Genomic DNA, 24,671 nt, shown 5'->3' with positions numbered 1-24,671 from the left:
CAGCAGGGAAACTTTCGTCTAAACATGTATTATTATGTATTTTTATTAATAACATTGAGCATCAGCACATTTTCCCTTTGCACGAACCGATCTGCTGAGGAGCAAGTGGAACTACATGGTTTTTAGGAGACATTTGAGGACATTGACTTTGACAAGAGGGCGTTGTTAGAAAAGGTTTTATTTGGCTGAAAAAGGTCTTAAATCTGTGAATACATTATGCAACATAACGGAGCATCTCATGAGTGAAACACACATGCATACGTGCATTTTTCCCCAGCGTGAAGGACCGAGAAGGTGAAGCTGCAGATGTGGAAAAGCACTCGCAAAGTTCATTTACTACTTAAGAAAAGAAGCAAATTTTGTGTTTCTAAGAGGTACAAAAGGCACGGTGCACTTTGGAGGGAAAAATGAAGTCCAAATGGAACAAATGTCCTTTAGTTGGAGGTTGTGATCACAGCTGGCTGAGAGACAGGGAGCCTGTTTCACGGGTTCTCCTCTCGGTGCTTTCAGCAGTGTCGGTCTGGGGCAGGTGAAAGGTTTTACGGAAGAGGTTTTGGATGGCGGGGCTGGAGAAGTAGTAGATGATGGGATCCAGGACGCTGTTGAAATAGGTCAGACTGATGGAGAGGAAAAATCCGTTGGTCACACCTTCCAGGGCAGGACAGAACTCCGACACGGGCAGGTCGGCATATTTGTGGGTCTTGATCCAGATCAGCACCTGCATCAAGTTGCTCGGGAAGAAGCAGATGGTGAAGAGCACCACCACCACCATGAGGAGCCACAGGGCTTTCTTGATCTTTGCGTGCTGACCCAACTGCCCCCTCCTCAACTTGCTGACGATGCACACGGTGCAGTAAAGAATCATGACCAGGGGAACGAGGAAGGAAAAGAGAAATACGAACTTGTGCCAGGACAGGTTATGGTGCGGTTCGGTGTCCACCATGAAGCTCTCGCAGTAGGTTGTGTTGGCGTGTTCCAGAGAGAACACGTGAGCTGTCATTGCAATGGTAATCAGCCAGAGTCCCAGCGCCGCGCACGCGGCCTTGGGGACGCTCAGAGAGTTGATGGGGTGATGAGGGTGCACCACGCGCATGTACCTGTCGCCGGCGATGGCCATCAAGAAGACGGTGCTCCCGGTGCGGTTCATCGCCAGCATGAAGAGACAAATGTTACACATCGCTTCTCCGAACCTCCATGTCAGCCTGGCGTAGTAGTAGCTGGCGCGGAGAGGCAGCACGGTGATGAGCAGGAAGTCGGCCACCGCCAGGTTAAAGATCAGCACCGTGCTGCTCTTCCAGGGCTTCAGGTGGCAGCAGAAGATCCAGAGCGCCAAACCGTTCGCAAGACTTCCCAAAACGAACTCCACTCCCAAAAGTGAAGGCAGCACATTGATCAGGAGGGTGCCGTTGAAATGGCACTTTGTGTCGTGCATGTTGGCTGCAGATGAGAGAAATAACCCCATGGGGCTCTTCACTTACTTATGAAAGATTTTTTCTTTTTTTTTCTTTTTTTTACATTTTGCGGTCAGAGCATTTGACAGGAAACTGACAACTTCTGCTTTTAATGTTGCCTGATCAAAACAGAAATGCTATATTAGGTTTGCTAAATCCATTACTGTGGGTGGGGAGTGTTAATTAAAGTGATAAAACATACTTCAAATGACTTAAGAGGGCCTGGAGATGTTAATATTGGGTGGTATTAAAAAAATGACGTTGATTATTTGGTCTGAATCAGGATATTTAAATGCAGTTCATTCACCTGTTGCAGAACTAACACTTCCCAAAATATTTAATTGGCAGCATTTCATGATTTTATCGGAGCACTTTTCCTTTTTTTTCTTCAGCTGAAGATGTTATTTTGGTTTCTCTCACTCACTGCATGAGAAAACTCAGCGTGAAGCCACATGTGTTTGCACTAAGGATACTTTAGAGCTAAACGCTCACGAGAGCAGCTGTAGCTGGGAATTGAAGCTTATTGTGTTCTTTATTTGGGTCGTACAGGAGAAAAAAGACCAATCTCAAAGATATAAGGAGGAAATTTGCACACACACACACATAAACCAGACCTGAAGTTTTGAGGACGAGTCAAAAGTCCCTCGTTTTGCAAGTTAAATTTATAATTTGGCCCTCACATTGTGTCATTAACAAGAACAGGGGCAGACATGCACAAAGTCTAAAGGCACCTTTCAGAACATCCAGGAAATGTAACACCGACTTTCAGTTTGAGTGAAGTTTCCGTATCATCTGGGCCAAAATGAGGGGGTGAAAAAGCTCGACACATCAAAGGGTGTGTGGATCGCTTCACACATGGAAGAAACTGTGATGCTTATGTTTTACATCAGTCATTGAGCAGACACTCTTGTCCAAAGACCAATGTGAGTAAAATACTACCTTACAGTCCTAAACTAGCTAGCCCAAGCACCTCTACCAGCTAACAGTGCAGAGCTATGGAGAGGGATGGAAGAGGGATATAAAGAGGGGATGAGAGGTGGTGAGAGGGGATAGGAGGACAAAGATAAGTGCTGATAGGAGAGCAGGTGCTCTTGGAACAGCTGCTTGAAAGAAGACGGTTGTCCCTGCTCTAATGGACCTCAGGAGGTTGTTCCACCATTGTGGGACGAGGGATGAGTCCTGGGATGAGCAACTGAGTGAGTGAAATTGTTAAAGTTTGAACAGAACAATGTCAGAGGGTCATAACGGTGAGTTTGTCCATTGAAATTGTATTTCCTGGCTGAGACAGCCCTGCTGAATGGTCTGGTGATTGATGCAAAATAGAATCAACTCATTCATGGTGAGAATGTGAGAAGAAGCTCACATTCTGCCCTGAGCTTCCTTCTTCTTTATTTTGAAAGCTCTCTTCTTGGCAGCCTGGCTATTCTTGCAGACCTCCAGCTCAGTGCCCACACACACACACACACGCACACACGCACACGCACACACACACACGCACACAGAGTTTTCGAGCCTCTGCTGCCGCCTGGTGGACAACGTCTGAAAATGCTGCTTCATCTCTTAGAATTGCAGTCATTCACCAAAGCAATGGACCTCGGTGTAAGAACGTAGCAATAATAACACGACTTATCATTTGTTCCTTTCCGGTTCAGAGACAGAAAAGGGTGTAAGACAAGACGGGAAGAATTGTTATGCAACCAGTTTAACCTGCAGGACAAACACCCTTTTGTGCTTGCCTCCCGCTGTCCCATCTAGTTTTGCGCCTTCCTTTAGCTGCACGCCACAAAACACCAGGTCTCTGCTCCACCCAGTACAACAAACTTGTGATTCCAGTCTTGCGACCTTGTGAAGTCAATTGTAGCAGACAGGGCATCTAATGAGCACATGACACGTTTTTCCTCCACTATGAATGCAGTCAAATTGCACATAAACACCACAGAAATAAAACCCACTCTATAAATGAACATTGGCAACCTGTCACTGTTGAATAGGAAAAGAATAACTACTGTGTTTGATAAATGATGGACGTGAGCTTTAAATGACTCGATTTGTGAAAAGTTTGGACTGAACCTGTGAAATGAAACTGATGGAGGCAAACTGGTCGGGCTGGATGCGGAAGTTCAATTACTTTTTCATGTGGAAAACCTCAAACATGTCACTGATGTAAAAGGGGGGAAAGGAGATGGAATGATAACTTGATAACTGAAGAGTTGATTTGATTCCGTTAATTAGTCGTGATACAGATGAAAAAACAGATGACGTCACACCCCAGAAATAACCCAAATATAAGGAAGGGTGCAGCTTTTCAGAGGTGGAAGACCTGACTGTGAAGATTTATGACGATGAGGAGGATGATGGTGGCGAGGACGGTGACCACATCGGGGGAGGTCTTACGCAACGACACAAGGCAACCTAAAATGGGAATCCCAACTACTCCAAGTGAGCCGGATCATTTGGCTCGCTTCAACGGAAAGGGTCGCGTCTGTATTGTGGCACTTTTTGCCGCACAAATTAACTGTGTAAATTAGTCACGTTTGTTGTTTTTACCCGAAACGGAAATATATTGTTAGTTTTGCTATAATTTTTTTTTTAGTTGCATTGCAATTTTGTTTTAGTCAGTGTTGTAGCAAACATGATCGAACTAAAGATTTGAGGGAAATAAATTACCTTTAATCAGTGCCAGAGCTGCAGAAAAATCATTTAAAAACCTCTGATTATTAGAATATCAAAATCGTTATAAATATACACCATTGGCTGATTTTAGACTATAAAAGTAAAGAAATACAGTGCAATAATAGATTATCTCCCAGATAGGTTTATTATAAACTCACCACTTTGTCATTGAAGTGAATACGATGGCTGGATCCAAAAAGAGATCATTAAAAATATTTTTTTTTGAAGTTCTTGGGGAAGGTACTGATAGCAATGCAAATAATTCATGTGCCCATTAAGTGTAAAAAACAATATGCAAAGTGCCAAGCCATTCAAGTAAGACTAAAAACGAGTTAATACGGCATGTTGGCAGCAATATCCACAGGGATGTGTCCTGTAGTACCATGTTCACGTTCATGTTTGCTGTAATCACACTGATCACACCCCAGTGACATGAAAACAATAGCAAATATGGGCACTGGGTATATAAAAAAAAGCTCTATATCTAGAAGACAAAAAGAAAAAAATGTATAATACAGTTAAAAGATGGGTCTGAATGATACAGCTTGTGGACAACACACCAGTTTGTTTTCTGCTTTTCCACACAGTGGAAAATTTACTTCAGGATTTTGTCAAATGATGCTTCTCTCTAACTCTTCAAGTTGTAGGTACAAGAATCTTTTATTAGATAAATAACCCCTTTAAAGTCTTGATTCAGTTGTTTTGACATAGTAACTTGTAACTGCACCATCGCCTCTATAGTCAATTTTTGTGTCCCTTAAATTGTTGTGGCTCCACAACCGGAAACCCACTTCCCATAGCGGAAGTGGGTACCGGAAGTGGGTTTGGTAGACGTCACAGAGGTGGTTCAATGAGGCGGCTCTTTCTCCGACAGCCCACGGTGATAGGCGACAGTTTGGGTTCGCTCTTCCTCCTTCAGCTGCAGTGATGAAGCCGGGGTCAGAAGTGGAACCGAGCTCATTCCCACATATACTCCGGCCTCTAGACAGCGAAAGACACCTTTAACTGACCTTCTGTGAGGCCGCAACTTTTCTGCGTCCTTTTTTGTTTGCTAGTGTCCCTGGATAAAGGCGTCGACATCTACCCGGGAGAATGAACAGCATTAAACAGGTGCCCACTCGGGTGAGAAGCCGCCGGGTTGAAGCCAACCTCGGGGCGGAGAGGGAACATTTTGAAAAACAGCAGGTAAATGCCGAAAATCGGGGCTGCTCGGCTCCTCTTTTGTGTGTTTTATGAGAAAACGTCCGCTGTTTTTACGCCCGCGGTGGCTGCGCCACTGTAGGCGCGCGCCGCGCCACCGCGCGCGTCACTGCAATCACAAAACTGCGACTTTTGTGTCTGAATTCACTATACTGGCATTAAAAAATGAAGCAAAATACGCTTTTGAGCGAAGCTGCGCGCAACTTTTAACTTAGTAGGGAGATGAGCTACATTAAGAAAGCGAACGCGTCGCGTTTATTGCACCATGAAAGCCGTCTGACGCGTGATGTAATGTGTCGCACCACTCATTCCTGACTTAAATCTGTCCATCATGCTCATCTCGTCCTTCCTGTTTGGCCACCTTTTCCCACATTTAGTTCATTTAACAGTTGAGGTGTTGCGGGCTATCAGGGGACCTCAGGGGCCGGGTCAGAACAGATCTGGCCCTTGTGTGGTAGTCTGAGCTGGTTCTTTCTAAATATGCACCTGACAGAATGATGTTTCTTTATGCAGCTACGGGTTTTTGGTTTGTCCCTCATTACAACTTCAGTCACACCCTACTGTCAAAGATGTGGTTATTTTAATGTGGGGTGTGTACAGACGATAGAGGGGTTTGTTCTGTTGTTTCATAAAGGAAAGGCAGGTTTGAGGTTGTAACCTGATTCAAAACGGTATCAGGAGACTAAACAAGCTGCCTTGGAAGCTTTTCCTTATTTGTGTTTGTATGTTATCTCTGTTAATATTTTATCTGGCCCTCGTACACCATCCAGGACAAATAAATAGATTTACACAACACATTTATTGTGTGTTTGTTCTCTTATTATCACATATAATGGGCTTATTTCTCCTGACCCCCTTGCATTTAAGAGTCCCCCCCCCCCCCCAATGAAGACCATTGTTGGGGATTTCCCCTTTTCATTCTAAATCTTCCCACTTTACTGGGGAATCATTCTTTCCGGTGCACATTCTTTACACAAATTGCACCAAAAATGGCACCAAGAAGTCCCCTTTTTTTTTTTTTTTTTTTTACCAGCCAAGCAGCCAAAGCTGCTGGGTGCTGAAAACGTGCAGGTGTGATTTGCTCATACGGCGCCGCTCAGCTGAAGGGAACCTTTGGATGATATGCAAATAAAGTCGCCAGCACAAGGAGGTATCTCGATCGCTGGTTGGCTGTTGCTGTCGTCAACCACCTGTTGATCAGGACCACAGCAGGCACTTTTTAAAAGGTTTGCACCGTGTAGGAGAAAGGAAGGTTGTTATCTTTAATGGGAGTGATATTTTCTTTTTGTCGATCAGGGAGTACTGCTGATTCACCCACTCCTCTCTGACGCCTCACACTCTCCTGCACTCCCTCCTCTCTGTGTCAACACGGTACCAAGGTGAAACGTCTCATGCAGCGTCCTCTGTGTGCATGAGTGTGCACACTTGCAGTGTTTGCTTTCCCTTGACTCTGTTGCCTGAGCGAGAAGGTATGGGGCAGGGTGGGGGATGGGAGTCCATGAGAGCAAACACAGCTACAGAATGGAAACCAAAAGACAGTCTGAATAACATCGGTGACAGTTTCAGGATGGAGTACAGCCACAGCCTATTGGCTATAACGACTGGTGTAAAATGACAGCCGACGCTAATGTATATTATTTTTGAGGAAAGCAACATAAGTTGTAATGTGGTGTTTTCACGCTTTGTAGTATCATGGGTTCAGTGTGGGTGACCCCTGGCTCCTGAAAATAGATGTGCGATCTCTGTGAAATTGCATATGTCGCAACATACAGCTCTATATAATGCATATGTTCATAGTCCAAGAAAAGAGGCGGTGGTGGTTGGTGCATACATCCCAATGAAACTGATAGAAGACTTTAGTGCATCAGCTCCAGTCATACTGCAATGTACTGGGCTGTCACTGGTCTTCAGTATTGGCTATGCATTCTTAACAGAAGCATCAGAATATTAGACTTTGAAGATGAGAAATTAGAACCTCTTTTGCACTAAGTGACTTTAAGCCAGCTCCCAGGCTATTGATTAGAAACGTATTACCACTGAAAATGCTCGCTGCTTATATAACTAAGTGGGAAAGTAAACTATCGCAGACATCCTGCGTAACTTATTGATTTGCCGGATACTTTGAGCACTAATTATAGTCCGAGGTGTATCTAAACTGGACTAATAGCCGTGAGCTGTGTTTGTGACCTTGTTAACCAGATCGGCGACAGTCGTCCGTTGAATTAAGCTGATAAGAATGTACAAACGGCGCTCTTGCCTCTGAGCTGCACAATAAATGAGAAGCAGCTCAGGTGTAGCCTTGATGCTTTCACTCCATTGACTCAAATTGTGCAAGGACAGGGTGTCGGAGCCCATGGACGTGCTGCTGAAAAGCATAGACAAGGTATGTGAGGTCACCTGGAGGCAGGGGCTTTCCGTGTGGCGTGCACCAAGCCTGTGGCTACGCTGCTGTCAGCCGGCAGCAGACATCACCGCAAACCTCGGGGATTAGACCAGGCTTTCCTCCCCTCTCGCTTGTCTCTGCTGGTCAGGGGGATTTAGCCTCACTTAAGGCAGATGCAGTTAACATTTGTCACTCGTTGCCACACAGTTTAGCCTGTCTAAGAAGCTCAGGCAAAAAGTGCTGGTTTGCCTGAGGAGCAGACCTCCCTCAGCATGTCCTAATGAAGTGCTCCCTGTAGGAGTGTGTGACCTCTGTGTAGGCTATGACATAATAACCATCAGGGTGCGTATGAGCCAGTTCGGGCTTTTAGTGTGAAGTACTTTGAATAGCGTGGAGGCTAAGTGCAGTGCAGTTGTGCCTCTAAAATAAATGCGGTCTCTCCTCCCGCCGACATGCTGCTCTGTGACAGCCATTCTTAATGTACTGTATGAGTCTCCCCGCAGCCTCTCTGCTCCATGGCCATCTGTTGAAGCCTCTGTGCCAGCCTGCGTGTGCCAGATCACAGCCCCCATCCAACAGAGCCTTCTCCCCCAGCTGTCGGCCTTCCTCTTCCTAAACAAGCCCCTCATTGTCACACAGGCACCCACGCTCGCCCACTGCACTTTCGCTGTGTAAACCAGAGGCTCACAGCTCATTTGCGTCAGAAGCAGGGGGCAGGAGGGGGAGGTGGTCTCCCGATAACCACTACACCCCTCTCTCACGAAGCAACGCCACAGTAGCCCCTCTATGCTTTGTGCTGTAGTCATGCATGCATTGGCATGGCGTGTTAAAGGAAGATTGGTCACTACTGGGCTTCTGTATCAAAATCAAAATCAGCTTATGCAGCCACAGAGTCGTTCATGTTAAATGTTTGGTGTCAAGTTCTGATTCACGTCTAATTTGGCAGGTTTTTATAAGGCTCTACTTCAGGGCTGAGATGATGGCGGCCGACGTTATTAGAAAATAATGTGTGAGAAAACAATTTCTAATCAAAAGAGAAGGAACCAGAACCTCAGTCCCTTGACAGATAAGACCAAAACCAGTTCATGCATGTTTTTAGAATCTTGGACCTGTGTTTTGGTGTAGATAAGACATTGGTATATTTAACCTGAATACAGTTGTGGGTGTTGTGGTAGTCAACTCCCCGGGTATTTGCGCTGTCTGAGGATTTAGGGGTTACATAATCGTCATGTGTCGCTCAGTGACCGGCTGAAATCTCTCATAGACAATGCTAAAAAGATGCCTGATGCTCCAGGATCTGCACCCAGCATCAGTGGATATTTAGTAGATGATGTTGGTTGTAAAAGACAAAAACGAGGGGGGAGGATGATACTGACATAATAGAAATGACCGATCTAGGTTAACATGTCTAATGAAAAATGAGAAAAAACAGAAAACCCAGCTGCTGCTTTTATATTCCCATAAGCAACATTGGCTTCCTCCAGCCTGTTTCATGTGCTAAATCCCTTTTTTTTTTCTCTTTTAAATAAACTGGAATTGATCACAGCGCATTGACAGTGGTTGAAGTAATCTGCAGCTCCCGTTTGTGTGTTTTTCCTTTCCTGGAACACTTGTCTTTCCTGATGAACTGGTTTCAGAGCACCTCGCTGATTGTTGTCGCTCCTCAAGTTCAGGAAGGACTTTTCAAATGTTAAACTATTTTTAACTTGGGCATTTGGAAAAATAAAGATAACAAAACTCAAATGTTTGTGGTTGAGGAGTTTCTGATTGTTTTGGATCGCGCCTGCCTGTGAGGTCACTGTCAGTCTGTTCTGTATGTGTTCACGCTGCAGAGTCAGCCTCTCTGATTCATCCCCGTCAATGCTGTGCAGCCTGACATCTATTCACTGACTCACCGCTTATTTTTACCTTTTCACCACTTGTGAATTTGCTGTTGTCATGTCTGTAAGTGGGCGGAGAAGCAGGCAAGCCGCCCCAGACTCATTCCTGTCATGTGCTCTCCACGCAGCTGAGCAGCATCAGTAAAGCCATCAACTCTACCGAGACGCCTGTGAAGGAGAAACATGCTCGACGTATCCTTTACAAATACAAACAGAAAATCACGTTTCCAAACTGAGGTCACCTGTTCGGTCCACAGTGTTGGTATCCATAACACGCTTTATAGAGTCTAAGATGATCCGACCTATCAGTGACGGCTTACAGTGAATCACACGGGAGTAACCGAAAGTATAATGCTGTGCAGCAGCTGCTGAAGCTATAAATCACTGTGGGAAAACACTCACGTTTCATCACACCAATGTGACAGATGTGTTGTTACTATGTATCACCAGTGCAGCCCTCATAATCCTGACAGGTTAGGATCCAAGTATGAATAACATGGTTAAGACCGGGGCATACATTGCTATGTACAGTAACTCCATGACCTTGTAGGTAGAATAGCCATCCATGCTTTGAGAGTTTGGTTCGTTAACAATGCGACTTCAGGAATCATCCTGGGGACTCATAGGGAGAAAGGAGCTCACACCTTTTGGTCCTACGCTCTGGGTCTCCCTCTGGCCAGCAGCTCCGTTCTCAGCTGGAAGTTCTGCCACGTGGTACACAAAGTCCTGCGGGATGGACATGCAAATGTGAGAAGACACTTGTTTTTGTTCCTCAGAAGTATTGATGTTAATTCAGCCTGAAAGTGACTCTCTATACCATGGTTGGGCTTAATTTCTGACTTTTATGTGAAGGCGTGTCCCCATTGTTGGTTTTGTCACCTTTACAGGTTCTACAAGACTGCATGAGACACCACAGTTCTATTGTTGAAGTGGGGAAACTCTGGGTGAGTCCATTCATCCTTCTGTAAATTTGAAAATTATTTTAGAGAAATTCTAAACTTATTTTTGGGCTCAACTCTTTCTTTTCTGTGTTCAGGGCAACCTCCATGACAGGTATGGACAGCTGGTGGGTCTCTACACCAAGCTGCTCTGTACAAAGATGGAGTTTCACACAAAGGTAATGGCCTCTTTTGTCATAATAGCAACACACTGTCTGCTTTGTGGTTAAAAATGTCCTGAAACCCCAAATGTTTCACAGCACCGACAAATCCCACCAAACCTGGAGGTAACAGATGAAGTCCTGGAACGCACTGCAGGAACTGACATCAATAATGTGTGAGTTTCCCAGGAATAGTTTTTTTCTTCCTCATTTCAGTGCAGACATATGCCGCTCTCCTTTTTGCTGCCTGGAGAGTATCACCTTTTCTCCTGCAGGTTCCAGCTCACCGTGGAGGTGTTCGATTACATGGATGCAGAGCTGAAGCTGGCCGACACAGGTGAAAAACAAACCCTCCTCCCTCCTTTCTAACACTGGCTTTTTCAATGACGGGAAACCTGAGCTTCTTTTTAAGGCTGCAGCTCGGTGACATTATCTATTAATGTTCAAACGCAAGGAAGCACTAAAGGGGGTCAACGTCTGCAACTCTTTTCCTGCCTCAGACTTCCTGAAGTCGGCCCAGACCCATTTTCCTTTTTGGCCAAACTTGTTTTAGCTCACGAGGAAATGCCAGCAATCACAGATCATTAAGATGATTTCCTCTGATTACAATGGTATGCTGCTTCAAGACCCGGGGTGGAAGCACATGATTACAAATCAACAATATACGATTTTTTCCTTTAAATGGACTCTACTTATAGTCACTGGCATCTGAATTATTTTCTGGAAATGACAAAAGTGCTGGCTGGAAGGAGTTAATTCAGTAATGTGTAGGAAGGGTCAGAGAGTCTGTCCCTGTTTCCAGGATGGACAAAAGTGCAGCATATGTTATCCATCACAAGATGTCTCTGTTGGTTATCTTATTAGAGTCCTATCTTCTGCAGCACAGATGCCTAACACAGGATGTACGTTCCTTTTTTGATCTCTGTCCTAGTGATTCGCCAGCTCAACAGCTCCATCGCCATCACCTCGCTCACATCAGGCCAGTGTCGGCTCGCACCGCTCATCCAAGTCATTCAGGACAGCAGTCACCTCTATCACTTCACTGTCAAGCTCCTCTTCAAGCTGCATGCCTGTAAGATATATAAAATCTTTAAAAAAAAACAAAAAAAAACAACTATTTTCCAAGCCTTGACTCATTTCATATTTCTGAAGGTACTGTGTGATAACAAAAAGTGCTGCTTTGGGTATTTCAGGTCTGCCTGCTGACACTTTACAAGGACATCGTGAACGTTTCCACGAGCAGTTCCGCAGGTGCGTCATCCAGTCACAGACTGTAAAGGAATGTTTCTGTTCTGTTACAGCGAAGATGTTTTCACTAAAGGGTGTTGCATAACAGCAGCTTTAAACAATGCAGATCATTTCCCCCATCTCCCAGCATATGTACCAGCTGCTGCGTTGCTTTCACGCAGCCACAGTTTCACTGATTATATCTTTGTTGTTAAAGGCCTTTTATGATGGTGAAACAGCACAGTACTAAACTGTGAAAATGGCTTTGGTCGTGGGTATGAAATTATCATTACTGTCCTTTTCTCCACAGCCTCAAGACTTTCTTCAATAAAGCCAGAGATATGCTGTACTTCAAGAGACTGATCCAGATCCCCAAATTACCTGATGTAAGAGAGCAAGGGGCTGGAACACACTAGTTGCACAGTTTTTTGTTGTTTTTTAGAAAAAATCTATATATTGCATTATGCATGTGTTATTAATTTTTTTCTGTGACTCCACCTGATTACAGGACCTTAAAGACTTTTTGATCAGACACAGTCTTTTCTTTGTCTCTGATCAGGCCCCACCTAATTTTCTGCATGCAGCTGCACTTGCGAAACACGTGAAGCCAGTGGTGGTCATCCCCGATGAGGATGAACCGGAGCAACAGGACGATGATGACGACGACCCGGAGCCGCTCATCGAGATTAGCGACGCCTCGACATCCAGTGTCCAGACACAGCCACAAGTATGGCACATGATGATTAAATGCACACAACCCAGCTCAGTATAATCATGATGTATTTTATCTTTGCAGCAAATGGATATATTTGATCAGACATTCGGACCCCCAAATGGAGGATTTGACGACAGGTGAGAAACCCCAATTTATGAGTATTACCCCCGTTTTGATCCATATTCCTATATACATTTAAAATAATGCTGTCTGTTTATTTATGCTGTTAATTGAAATGTTTGCCCAATTAAAGCAACCAAAGAAGAAAAAGCACAGCAAATATTATATATTGGGATAAGCCATTTTCCTGGTTTCTGAAACCTGGAGATCTGAGTCAGACTAGGCAGTATCAGACTGTTGTCCACTCCACTGCATCCACTGTTATTATTGTCTGGCAGGGATCTTCAGATAGAGAGTCTGAAGCGGGACCTTGAACTCTTGAGAGCAGAGCTGGAGAGAATCAAAGCAGAGGTAAGGGACTTTAAGCATACTGTTGGTTTCAGACAGGAGAAGGATCGATTATAGTTCTGTTCCTTTTGTAAAGGCTCAGCGATACGTCACGCAACTGAAGTCCCAAATCAACAGTTTGGAGGCAGAATTAGAGGAACAGCGTGCACAAAAACAACGTGCGCTTGTGGAAAATGAACAGCTGCGTATGGAGCTGGAAGCTTTGCACCGGCGTAATGTCGATCATGAGAGCGTGCAGATGTCCTACATCGAAGCAGAAAGTACGTCATGCAGTCTGATGGTTTTTCTGATTATTTTGATTATCCTTTGACGCGGTGCTGCTGCAGTCATGCTGTCATCATTGTGCAGAAAGATCACAGGCCACCGAGCAGCGGTACAATAAACTAAAGGAGAAGCACACGGAGCTGGTGGCCAGCCATGCTGAACTACTTCGTAAGGTGTGAACAGATTGAGATGTTTGTTTTAAATGAGATTTGTCCCAATGGACATCTGTAGTTACGGTAATTAATGTGCTAACAGAGTGCGGACACTGTGAGGATGCTCTCAGCCACGCAGCAGACTCAGGATGAGGTGGAGAGGACCAAACAGCAGCTGTCATTTGAGATTGATCGTGTAAAGCAGGAATCTGATATGAAGGTTGGTGCTCAGTTATTTCATTTTACATCAGAGCCATGGTGCAGGCCTGTGTGACGGTGGATTTTGTTGTTGCTGTAGCTGGAGGAGCAAAAGTTTGAAATGGAGAAACTGAGAAGAGAGCTGGAGGAGAAGATGGCTGAAGTGACAAGGATCAAGGCAAACCTGCAGAGCAGCGAGAAGGTGACCTGTCAAAGCAGGAAGGATTTTTATATTTCATCACTTCAGCGTTCAGACTTGTGAGGCAAACGTCTGTCTTTGTCTGCCAGGTGTCGGAGCAGGCGAGCAGCTCAATGACAGCTCTGCAGGCAGAGAAGGAGCGACTCATGCGATCTGTGAGCGAGAAGGAAGCGGAGCTGTCGTCTCTGCGGCAGGCAACGCAAGTGCAGCAGTCATCACTCCAGCAGGAGCGAGAGAAAAACACCAGGGAGCTTGGAGAGCTTCAGGGCAAGCTGAAGGACAAGGTCAGCGGTTGCCGACAGCAGGGTCCCCAGCACAGTTTCTCCTGAAAAATAGTTAATGTTTGACATTTAAATCGTCTGTTAATCTGTGTGTAGGCCAGTCAGGAGGAGCAGCTCAAACAGAAGCTCCTGGACGAGCAGTTTGCGCTGCTGCAGGGCACTATTACAGAAGCTGAGGACATCATCCAAGATGCTGTCGCCAAGTTGGACGATCCCCTGCATGTACGCTGCACCAGTTCTCCAGGTCAGACTTCAACAAAACAAAATTAAAAAAAAAAAAAAAAATCAATGTCAAGGTGAACTATGATCGTTTGAAAGTTAAGCGAGGGCAAATATGACGACAACTCGTGAAGCATCTGGGTTAAAATTGTACTCGGACTTTTTTGTGGTTCAAGCTTTAATTCTGTTTTCTTAACACAGATTACCTCATCAGTCGGGCAGAGGCCACACTGAGCTCCATAGACAAAGTGAAAAAAGGCCATGCAGATTATCTGAGGAATATGGGGGGTAGGTTTACTTCCAATTTGTTTCACCGTCATCCTGTTAACCTGAGCCCAGCTTTGCTGATATGGCAGATCTCTTGCTGTCTGCTCTTGTATCCAGAGGCTGGAGGGCTGCTGAGGGCACTGACTCAGTTCTCCCACTTGGCTGCGGACACAATAATCAATGGCAGCGCCACTGCACACATGGCACCCACTGACCATGCGGACCGTAAGCAATATGCGCCCTTCATACATTTCTAACTTGGCATTCCTTCTACCATGTGTCCCGGGGTGTAACTTGATGATAATGGTGACTCTCTTTCATCCTGTAGGTCTGACAGAGAACTGCAGAGGTTGTGCCACCCAGAGTCTGCAGTATCTAAAGGACCTAAAGACCAAGACCACCCTTCAGAGGGCAGACCCAGCCTCCATACGCATAGTCGTTCAGAAGATCCTTCACTTGGGCCAGGTGAGATACATCAGTATCTCTGGATTCTGTGCCCGTTCAGAACACGTTGCTGCTTGTGAATACAAAGATTATATGATTGATTGTTGTTTTCTTGTTTGTCTTCAACAGGAGCTCAGGCCCAAAGGCATGGACGTTCGTCAGGAAGAACTGGGAGATTTGGTGGATAAAGAAATGGCCGCAACCTCGGCAGCTATCGAGGAGGCCGTCCGCAGAATTGATGTTAGTGCCTTGAATCAACGACGCTGTAATAAGTGTTATAATATCCAGCACGCAAGAACTGTGGTATTTGCTTCTGTTTTTAGGAAATGATGAATCAGGCGCGAAAAGATACAACAGGAATAAAACTGGAGGTGAATGAAAGGTTTGTGCTTTTTCTTTTTTACGTTTAAAGCTTGTTATGTACCTGTTTGTATCCTGTATCTGCCTGAATGTTCACGCCATCGCTCATATCATCCTACCATCGGTGTTTGATGTTTTTCAGGATTCTCAACAGCTGCACAGACTTGATGAAGGTAGTAGACTTGAATATGTAAAGAAATAATACGACTGTAGCACCAATGCTGACCAAATCCAACTTCTTTTCTTCTGCTGATTGGAATCTAGTGAAAATGTGTGTTTTTCTTTCTCTGTGTTTTCTGTCCTGCAGGCTATCCGTATGTTGATTATCGCCTCCACAGACTTGCAAAAGGAGATTGTGGAGGGTGGCAGGGTGAGTCACTGTTCTAAGTTTAAAAAGCTGCCTGCTTTGTTTTTCTTTACTTTTTTAAAGATCAATTGCTTTTCTAAGATGGACAACAAACAGGTCTGAGAGCACTATTTTTTCCTATTAAGGGTGCAGCAACCATTAAGGAGTTCTACGCCAAGAATTCTCGCTGGACTGAGGGACTCATCTCTGCTGCCAAGGCTGTAGGATGGGGAGCCACAGAGATGGTGTAAGTTATAACTGCAAGAGCAGCAAAAGATGCCTATCCGAACCATTAAAACCCCGTTTGTCCCTCGGTGTGTTCTGCAGGTGAGCTCACGCCATGGCCACATCCAGCCACCTGTCTTGTTTCATGCAGTAGTAATAGCGTTTCCTACCAATGTCATTTTTAAAAAAAACAAAAACAGATTTTTGGACAATAGGCAGTCACTGAATTGTTACTAACACTCGCTTGCACAAATGCAGATTAATTCAACAAATAAAGCAAAATAGCACCAAATTAGTGTTGAATTGAAATCAGATGCTCCACATGTTCACTTGAGGTCATATGCAGGAAATATTGGTTGTGCCCTGAATTGGTCAGTAAGGATTCTTTGATTTATAATGTAACACTCGGGAAGATTGAAATGTTACTTAGAGGTCAGAACTGCATCCTTATCAAGTCAGTTGGAATGATAAAATGTCGTCACCTGCTTCCTTACAGGGAGTCTGCTGATAAGGTGGTGCTCCACACGGGCAAATATGAGGAATTGATTGTTTGCTCCCATGAGATCGCTGCTAGCACAGCTCAGCTTGTTGCTGCCTCAAAGGTGAGAGGCTAATAAAGAAGAAATATATGTCACAGCGTTGGTCTGTCATCATTATCTATTGCCACAATGAAGCCTGTTTGAGTGTGTATCGTCTAATCTGGGCTCTGGGCTCCTCTGATCAGGTTAAAGCTGACCGTCACAGTAAGAAGCTCTCAGTCCTCCAGCACGCTTCACGCAATGTGAACGAAATGGCAGCTAACGTGGTGGGTTCCACCAGGACTGGCCAGGAGAACCTGGAGGAAAAAGGCGAGTACAGACTAACGTGTGTGTACACTCTGAGGAGCGTCTCTTCTATAACTCTGAAACGTGTACCTTACAGATACCATGGACTTTTCTGGGCTGTCTCTCATCAAGTTGAGGAGGGAAGAGATGGAGTCACAGGTGAGTCGTGGAGATGGTTTCAACTGCAAAAATTTTTACTTTTTCTATTCAAATGATCTAAATCATCAAGTCAGAGAATAAAGAGATTTTTCAGCAGCGTCTAAAACCACCTCTTGATATCCCCCTCCTCAGGTGAAGGTGCTGGAATTAGAAAATCACTTGGAAAACGAGCGTCTGCGTTTAGGCGAGCTGAGGAAAAAGCATTACGAGTTGGCCGGAGTTCCCCTGGAGCAGATTTCCGAAGGAAACGGTGACGCACCTTCGGCTGATCCTGCAACCATGTCACCGAAATCCAGAAAGCCTGCGCTCATGAAGAAACCTGCACTGGCCCAGAAACCCAGCATAGCAGCAAAAACAATAGTGAGTGACGGGAGCATGTTGGGATTTTGAGAGATGTTAAGGTTTGAATTAAAATCATTTCTGTGTCTGTGTTTCTGTTGCAGTTTAAGTGATATCTGAGCAACAGAAGACGCGGCTTCACTGCTGGACCAAGTTATGATTCATACCTTAACTCCCATTATTTTTACGCCAAAATTATCCAGAATCCAAGTTTTTTTCCCCGTTACCTGTAAGAAAAATGTTTTATTTCTGGCCACAAGAGCAAAAATATGTATAATTTAATGTTGTCATTTTTGAGGAAATTTTGAGATGATCTAGAATTGTTGCTGCTTTTAGTTTTCAGACCAAGTTAATAATCATTCAAGGAAATGTGTTAATGCTTAATTTTGGTGTCTTATAAATCACACCAGTTTTTTTTTTTTTTAAATCTTCTGTTATTTATGATGTGGTGGGTGCTAATGGAAACTGGGACTCGTGTTACTGGTGTGTCCATGTTACTGCAAAGATTTTATGTACCTTTGGTTTTGCCTTTCCGACGGACGGCTTTCTTTGTCAACAGTACGTGTCTCAGAGGCCTTAATGTACTGTGATAATGGACTTAATAAAACCGTCTGAGTAAAGACACTTTCTGTATAGGGATGTGAAACATACCGTAATATAATTTATTTCTAGATTCATTGCCCTTAAGTTAAGATTTAAATGGTAAAGCACACCAGTAGACTTGAATGTAATGCTTGTCCACCAGTGACAGATGTAGTCAACCATAATTATTGAATGCCTGTTTCAGGATGAAAACATTTAGGGTTCTAATAATGTGAATGTTTTCCATGTTCACGATGCCTCCGGGAATTCTTCGTACAGGGTCTTAAAATGCTTTTCTGTTCTCTATCCTCTGAATATAATTGTCTTTATACACTCAGATCTTTTAATATATTTTAGTGAAGATGATGGTGGTTGCTCTTTGTAAGAAGTGTAAATGTAAAACTAACAATAAACGTTTGATTTTATTTCCTGTACTCATTTTCAGCCCATTTTAAAAAAAAGCAACACATATCTTTCTAGGTACAGGTTGGTAGTGTGCAATTTTAGTTATATATAATTAACGTCAAGTTTCATTTGCAGCTAATTAAAGACCGTGCTGTATTTAAATTTATTTTAGTCACACTGATATACATGGTGATAAATGCTGAATGTCACTTCCAAAGACTACCGTCCGCACATGCGCAGTATAACTTCAGCATAACGCCAAGGCTGCTGCGACGTTTGGGAAAAATCGGGATCATATTTTGTTTTCTATCCACGTTGAATATCCACTGTCATGATAACGCAATATTCGAGTTAAATCTGTTTGCCATGGCACAAATCGTACTTGCAGTTTATATTTGATCAATAAAACACCAGGTAACGTTCACCTAATATATGTTTAGGTATTCTACACAGCTGCGACGTGCCAGAGTTTTAGCACAGGTGAGTGGTACGAGTTTTCAGTGTGTGCTTGAACGCAGCAGTGACAGTACATTTGACACTTGGAGATCGCGTTTTTACTGTCAACAAACTAAACCAGGCCCTTGTGTTTCCATACCCTTCAACTGGGACATGAAAACTACATTTTTTACAGGGAATATCACTGCAGTTGGGATGTGATCGGGAATACGGACTATGCTGAATGTCGGATGTTTTAATAAAAGCAAGAACAGATATGGAAACGCACGTTTCTACGCCGCTGGACAGAGCGGCGACCGAGCTGACCATTATGGACGTCTACGACATCGCTGCTGTGCTCGGACACGAGTTTGAACGAGTCATTGACAGGTTCGGCTGTGAGCCGCTGGTCGGCCTGGTGCACAAAGTTGTGAGAGTTCTGGAGTTGCTGGAGGCGCTGGTGAGCCGCGGAGGCGCCGCGCAGGAGGCGGACGAGCTGCGCAGGGAGCTGGACCGGCTGCGGCAGGAGCGGAGCGACAGATTCAGGCATGAAAGGAAGCACCAAAAGGTGTGTGTGTGTGTGTGTGTGTGTGTGTGTGTGTGTGTGTGTGGTGTGTGTGTGTGTGTGTGTGTGTGTGTGTGGGTGTGTGTGAATAGATAATGCATTTCAATGGGATTTTTTTGGGGAAGCGAAGACATTGACAAGACATTTGTTTAGGTCAGGTTAAGGTCAGATTCGGGTAAAGGTTAAGACTAGGGTTTGGTTAGGGTCAGTATAAGCGGCTGGGCTATTCAGTATGTTAGTAGAGGTCTTCAGTACCGACATGTCTCTGGTGCACTTGTGCTAAAATCAGGAAAAACATCGATGTTGAGGTCCTGTCATATATTGATGCAACTCCAGTTGATCCACTCTTTCCCAGTGAATACCAGTTCTCTGCACACTGGTGTTTTTCTCCCTCCCTCAGAATTGTTTTTCTGTTATGTTTAGGAATTAGAATCAGTGGAGGATGTGTGGAGAGGGGAAGTTCAGGACCTGCTCTCCCAAATCTCTCAGCTACAAGCGGAGAACAAGAGGCTGCTGAAGACCCCTCCTCTCAAAGAGCCCCCAATCCACGAGGAAGAGCCAGAGAAGCAGGAGGGTGGGTTGTCTGCAGCTTTTCCTCAGAATTGGATTTTTGACCTTTTTTCTGTAGATTTTTCCGTGTGTAATGACACAAAACATGTTTGCTTGTCAGTGAGAATCTCTATATGGGTATTTATCCATTCTGTAGGTGTTCCTATATGTTGCAAAACAGCATGTAATAACATGTAACAGCGGTGGTGAAGAGTGCAGGAGCTTGTAATTTAGGCTATTTTTGAAGCAGACCAAAATATACCGTAGCCCTTGTTCAGACTTTTACAGTAGTGGCAGACAGAATTACTGTCTGTACAGTTTCTTTCTTTAAATAAAATACAGAATTCTAAGACTAAAACAGAGTTCTAAAACTAATTCATAGTAGCCTCTATTTAGATTGCAATCATGTGGTTGTGAGTTAAGTGCTTTTTATGATACACACAGGAAGTTTAGAGAAGGAACAGCAGATTATGAAGACGCTCAAAGATTTAGTGGATAAGCAGAGGGACGAAATCCGGGCTAAGGACCACGAGCTGACCAGCAGAAATGAAGATGTGGAGGCGGTGAGAATTAAGGCCCAACACACATGTATCTGAGGGAACGTTGCACTTCAGGGTGACCCTTCTCCACTGTAGCTCCAGATGCAGCAGAGTCGTCTGATTAGGGTCAACCAGGACCTTCGACACAGGGTCGGAGCGATGGAGGCGCGGGGGAAAGTGCTGATCCAGCAGAAGGCCGATCTGGAAGCTGCAGCTCAAGCGCAGCAGCAGGAACTGGGGACGCTGCAGCAGCAGGTGACCAGACTGAGAAAGGAGCTCCAGGGGTGGGAACTGGAGAGAGAGGTCGCCAATGTTCTGCAGCCCTCTCCCGCCGTACCTGAACCACCAGTGGCTCCATCACCTGAGACGCAGGTAAAAACATTTAAAGTAGCTGCAGGTATAAATGATGTAAAACTGTGACTGACAGGATCCTTTGCTTTATTTGTTATAAATCTAGTCCCCAGCAGCAGCAGCAGAATCTAACTCACCAATCCAAGCACGCTCAGTGTGGGTGGAGTGTGGCTCCGATCCCAGCTTTGTGGCTAACTGCTATGAGCCCAACAAAACTCTTTATCTGTTACCCAACGGAGACGCCACAGCAGAACGGCTTCTGGTAAAACCTGCCGAACATTCTCCCGTAAAGAGCCGCCCTCTTGCAACGCCCTGTTGTCTAAGTCCTGCCAATTCATTGCTACTGTTGCCTTGTTTGAAGTGAGGAAAGGCCACATGGTAGAGAAGCAGTTAAGAGTGACTCTGCAGTAATGGAAGAGGACCAACCCAATAGCTCTTCTGTGTCGGACCGCTCATGTCATGCAGGTCAAAATGCCGATTCTGTATTTTGCACACAGAACAGGTCGACTGGAGGGGAGCAGGAGGAGGATAAAGACAGCCTAGAGGAGGAGGAGTCCGGCAAAGCCCGCTTCACCCTGCAGGAGCTGCGGGATGTCCTGCATGAGAGGAACGAGCTCAAGGCTCAAGTGTTTGTGCTCCAGGAAGAGCTGATGTATTACAAAAGGTACGTTCACGACTGAAATAGCCTCAACAATCCTGACCGGACAATGACGGTGATGCACTCTTGTTACGCCTTAGCGAGGAGGCCGAAGAGGAGCTCAACTTTGGTTTCCGTGCCCCCTCTCCTCCGCCGTGCACCACGTCTACCGACCGCCCCGAATCAGGAATCAGACGCTTGTGAGTCATGAAAGAGTCAGTATTTTATTTACAACTCTGTAAAGCTGCAGCTACGTGTGTGTGGCCAGTTTCCTCAAAGAAGGACAAGGTCTGGGATGTTTCCTTCCTGTTTTACCTTCTATACCACCATTACACCATTTATCTTTGTGAAAATGATCCCTTTGATTGGTGGGAAATCCGATCATGCTCATGGCCAATATTGAGTGACAAAGATGGTCATAAATGCAGTTTCTCTCCGTTTCCATCTCCGTGCAGGCTCTTCACCGCCATAATGCCGATGGTGGCAGCTGGTTGGATCGCTGATGATCCCACGTTGTTGCCGATCAGGAGACTTCTTTCATCTGTATGATGTTTTCAACACACCGTGTCAGCACCAACGCACTTGGCCAAAGTTTAAATACCTGAATTATTGCCATCGTTGCTCCTTGTCCAGAGCTTTTATCTGTTTTCTACATTTTGTAGCATTTAAATATATCAGAGCTTTTTAAGACCTGAATTAAAGTGAGGGATAGCTGCTCAGAGGTGGGCCGACTGAGGCACTGTATCAAGGATTTTAGTTTCTTTTTAAGTTATCAGCTGTTACTCTGACTTTTCTGCAACATCCGGTTTCAGGTTTCTTCATTGTTTAATCCTACGTTCTAAATAAAAGCTGCTTTATAGAGGGAAAGGGATCTGCCCAGTATCAAGGTTGTTGAAATGATATCAGGAACCCATCATCTCATAGTACATTTCTCTGAATTTCCTTCTAGGTTATTCTGTTAAAGTGATTGCAGTTTAATGACAAAAACGCCATCTGGAATTGTGGCATTGCAAAAAGGATGTCTTAATAACCAACCTGTGCCATGTTGTATTTTGTAAAATGAGAATGTTTTGATTAAATGTAATAAAGCTTAGTTTCCATCATTTGAGTATGTCTTAATATACTGTCGTTGTGTTTCCCAATGGAAAATAAACTATTTTGAAGATCCAAGTAAATAAAAAAAGAATTTGATTATTTAGACTTTTTCTAAATCCCCAAATTTTCTTTTTTCCCCGTGTCTCAGTAGTTTCAAATGACATCATTTTATTACAATCAAAGGTAAATATTCCAATACATCTAATATTTAAGTTGTTTATTGGTAAACTGAATAAAAGACAAATAGGTAAATAACTGATATAGAAAAAATAAACAGCAAGTATGACATTTTAAACCATGACTAGCACTATGATAGATGTGGAAATGGTGTTTTATGTGGAATTTACACGTGCCCATTGAAATAATGTATCGCCGGGATAAGCGTCCCCTGACTCCTCTGAGAGTGAGCTCTCTTGACTCATATACGATCTCTGTCCCCACCTGTTGCTAGGATACTCGGCCCTCCTCCCGCTGTCCGCCATTGGTGGGCGAGTGATGAAGGAAGTACAGCGCTTTCTGCCTGGTTACCTTCTGCTTGTAAAGTCTTCAAACTAGGGCAAAAACGAAGAATGCGCTTTTGTAACCTTTTCCGATAGGAGCGGAGCGGGAAAAGTGGACTTTTGTTGGCAGCTTGAAGGTTTGTCGCTCCGCCATGGAGTTCGGTGAAGAGTCATCGCCCGCTTTGGCTTTTGAGAAGGACGTGTTCGAGCTGACTGTGGAAGATGTTTATGACATTTCCTATGTGATCGGGCGAGATTTGCTGAAAATCCGCTGCAAAGGTGAAGAAGTGTCTGATCTGCAGTTCAAAATAGTGCGCGTTTTGGAAATGTTCGAGTCTCTGGTCACCAAGTACAACTTGTCCATTGAGGAGCTGAAAATGGAGCGGGACAATTTAAAGGGTGAACTGGACAGAATCCTCGCGGAGAGATCTTCTGGACAGGACACGGTGAGTTTGGGTGTGTGGTGGCAACCGTGGAAGCTTTAGCTTAGATGGAAACGTGCATATAGATACACGTATTTAAATGTGACCAAAGCAGACACCGGGGCCGAACCAGATGGTGGTGGACCTGACAGACCCCAACAGGCCACGCTTCACCATGCAGGAGCTGAAGGAGGTCCTGCAGGAGAGAAACCAGCTAAAGGCTCAGCTCATGGTGGCTCAGGAGGAGCTCCAGCTGTTTAAGAGGTGAGTCTGGACAATGCCATCATTGTCAGCCATCACGCATTCGTGTCAACGTCTGGGATTCTAATTGTCCTGTCTGCAGCGGGATTCTGCCACAAGCTGAGCCACCCCTGGTGGAAGTGGACCTGGAGACGCCAGAATCCACAGAGCACAATTCAGCCAAGATAAGTGAGATGAAAGAGGAGAGGACCACCATTGGGAGACTGTGAGTATGGACCTGGTCATTAGCCGAATGCAGCAATCAAACGTTCAAATGTTCTCCAGTGGAATGATTGATTTCAGCTTTTCCAGGGTGATGTGGTGTTATTTTGGCAGCAGTTCTAGCTGCTAGTTTGCTCTCACAGCCTCCCCCCCCGTCTCCTAATGATATACATGTGACCCAGTGAATGTGTGCTGATTCAGTGGACGTTTGCATGAGCAGACAAATGAGAAAAAGCCTGAAATTGTTGCCACGTCTGCCAGAATGCTGCTTGGTGTCAGTAACACGGACTTGCAGGAGAAAGAACTACCATCAGTCAGTCGGGGGGGCTTAACTCTCGACTGTTTCTCTTTGTAGATTTTCATTCAAGCGAAAATGAGGACCGAACCATGCCGGGAGATGGACGGCGTTCATCTGCTCATCACTTTTATCCCAAGTTTTATTTTTTTAAAATAACGGTCGGTTTGACGAGGATTGTTTTCTACCACTCGTTTTAGCTTTGATATATCAAAAAGTAGAGTTGTTACAGTGTGAATCACGAGTCTTTCCTGGAAGTTATCCAGGAATTGGAAGGTTTTATCACCCACTGATGTTTGTTTATTGCTCTTAAAAGATATATATATTTTTTGTAGATTGAAATGGACTTCATGAAGGAAAAAAGGCACAACCCCCAATGTTGTTTGATTTTTTTTGTTTTGTTTTCAGCTAGAATGGACTTTAATGTGTTGCAGCAGGTGCTACATTTTAACTCGTGACAG

The 24,671-nt window shown here is 44.6% G+C and overlaps 4 protein-coding genes across 6 annotated transcripts; 3 read left to right on the top strand and 1 right to left on the bottom strand.

Annotated features, from left to right (window-relative positions):
- Positions 1-162: 162 nt before the first annotated feature.
- Positions 163-1,486, bottom strand: LOC130525628 (hydroxycarboxylic acid receptor 2-like). Its single transcript, XM_057032639.1, has one exon. It carries the CDS (start codon positions 1,460-1,462, stop codon positions 452-454), a length of 1,011 nt encoding a protein of 336 aa, XP_056888619.1. The 5' UTR covers positions 1,463-1,486; the 3' UTR covers positions 163-451.
- Positions 1,487-4,982: 3,496 nt separating this feature from the next.
- hip1rb (huntingtin interacting protein 1 related b) lies at positions 4,983-18,380 on the top strand. The gene is made up of 32 exons (XM_057032497.1): positions 4,983-5,309; positions 9,716-9,779; positions 10,192-10,334; positions 10,475-10,531; positions 10,624-10,704; positions 10,786-10,862; positions 10,962-11,023; positions 11,618-11,758; positions 11,880-11,937; positions 12,224-12,299; positions 12,473-12,640; positions 12,710-12,765; positions 13,027-13,099; positions 13,173-13,356; positions 13,445-13,533; positions 13,616-13,732; positions 13,811-13,912; positions 13,999-14,193; positions 14,287-14,434; positions 14,611-14,697; positions 14,794-14,901; positions 15,005-15,141; positions 15,250-15,360; positions 15,444-15,502; positions 15,623-15,653; positions 15,788-15,850; positions 15,973-16,073; positions 16,548-16,653; positions 16,776-16,899; positions 16,973-17,034; positions 17,167-17,394; positions 17,478-18,380. The coding sequence occupies exons 1-32, from the start codon at positions 5,217-5,219 to the stop codon at positions 17,484-17,486; spliced, it is 3,210 nt and encodes a 1,069-aa protein (XP_056888477.1). The 5' UTR covers positions 4,983-5,216; the 3' UTR covers positions 17,487-18,380.
- A 216-nt stretch (positions 18,381-18,596) lies between these two features.
- On the top strand, positions 18,597-22,539 carry LOC130525614 (RILP-like protein 1). 2 transcript variants are annotated; one of them, XM_057032608.1, is made up of 9 exons: positions 18,597-18,840; positions 18,992-19,363; positions 19,784-19,934; positions 20,354-20,472; positions 20,545-20,820; positions 20,906-21,061; positions 21,297-21,463; positions 21,538-21,636; positions 21,892-22,539. In XM_057032608.1, the coding sequence occupies exons 2-9, from the start codon at positions 19,040-19,042 to the stop codon at positions 21,983-21,985; spliced, it is 1,386 nt and encodes a 461-aa protein (XP_056888588.1). In that variant the 5' UTR covers positions 18,597-18,840; positions 18,992-19,039; the 3' UTR covers positions 21,986-22,539. The 2 variants fall into 2 exon arrangements, with proteins under 2 accessions (XP_056888588.1, XP_056888589.1); XM_057032609.1 differs by lacking the exon at positions 18,597-18,840 and having other exon boundaries at positions 18,884-19,363; positions 20,551-20,820.
- A 462-nt stretch (positions 22,540-23,001) lies between these two features.
- Positions 23,002-24,557, top strand: rilpl2 (Rab interacting lysosomal protein-like 2). Of its 2 annotated transcripts, none has more exons than XM_057032671.1 (4): positions 23,002-23,477; positions 23,566-23,717; positions 23,797-23,919; positions 24,271-24,557. In XM_057032671.1, the coding sequence occupies exons 1-4, from the start codon at positions 23,184-23,186 to the stop codon at positions 24,290-24,292; spliced, it is 591 nt and encodes a 196-aa protein (XP_056888651.1). In that variant the 5' UTR covers positions 23,002-23,183; the 3' UTR covers positions 24,293-24,557. The 2 variants fall into 2 exon arrangements, with proteins under 2 accessions (XP_056888651.1, XP_056888652.1); XM_057032672.1 differs by having other exon boundaries at positions 23,004-23,477; positions 23,569-23,717.
- Positions 24,558-24,671: the final 114 nt, after the last annotated feature.

The sequence above is a fragment of the Takifugu flavidus genome, chromosome 5 (assembly GCF_003711565.1).
Source record: "Takifugu flavidus isolate HTHZ2018 chromosome 5, ASM371156v2, whole genome shotgun sequence".
In the NCBI taxonomy this organism is placed as follows: Eukaryota; Metazoa; Chordata; class Actinopteri; order Tetraodontiformes; family Tetraodontidae; genus Takifugu; species Takifugu flavidus.
This window is presented reverse-complemented; position numbering and strand designations above follow the sequence as displayed.

Bases quoted from the DNA above. Each gene is read 5' to 3' on its own strand.
- hip1rb (XM_057032497.1), top strand. From the start codon at position 5,217: ATGAACAGCATTAAACAGGTGCCCACTCGGGTGAGAAGCCGCCGGGTT. The intron at 5,310-9,715 runs GTAAATGCCGAA...CTCTCCACGCAG, and splicing joins AACATTTTGAAAAACAGCAG to CTGAGCAGCATCAGTAAAGC. The intron at 11,938-12,223 runs GTGCGTCATCCA...TTTTCTCCACAG, and splicing joins TTCCACGAGCAGTTCCGCAG to CCTCAAGACTTTCTTCAATA.
- rilpl2 (XM_057032671.1), top strand. From the start codon at position 23,184: ATGGAGTTCGGTGAAGAGTCATCGCCCGCTTTGGCTTTTGAGAAGGAC. The intron at 23,478-23,565 runs GTGAGTTTGGGT...ATGTGACCAAAG, and splicing joins GATCTTCTGGACAGGACACG to CAGACACCGGGGCCGAACCA. The intron at 23,920-24,270 runs GTGAGTATGGAC...TTCTCTTTGTAG, and splicing joins AGGACCACCATTGGGAGACT to ATTTTCATTCAAGCGAAAAT.
- LOC130525614 (XM_057032608.1), top strand. From the start codon at position 19,040: ATGTCGGATGTTTTAATAAAAGCAAGAACAGATATGGAAACGCACGTT. The intron at 19,364-19,783 runs GTGTGTGTGTGT...TGTTATGTTTAG, and splicing joins ATGAAAGGAAGCACCAAAAG to GAATTAGAATCAGTGGAGGA. The intron at 20,473-20,544 runs GTGAGAATTAAG...TCTCCACTGTAG, and splicing joins GAAATGAAGATGTGGAGGCG to CTCCAGATGCAGCAGAGTCG.
- LOC130525628 (XM_057032639.1), bottom strand. From the start codon at position 1,462: ATGGGGTTATTTCTCTCATCTGCAGCCAACATGCACGACACAAAGTGC.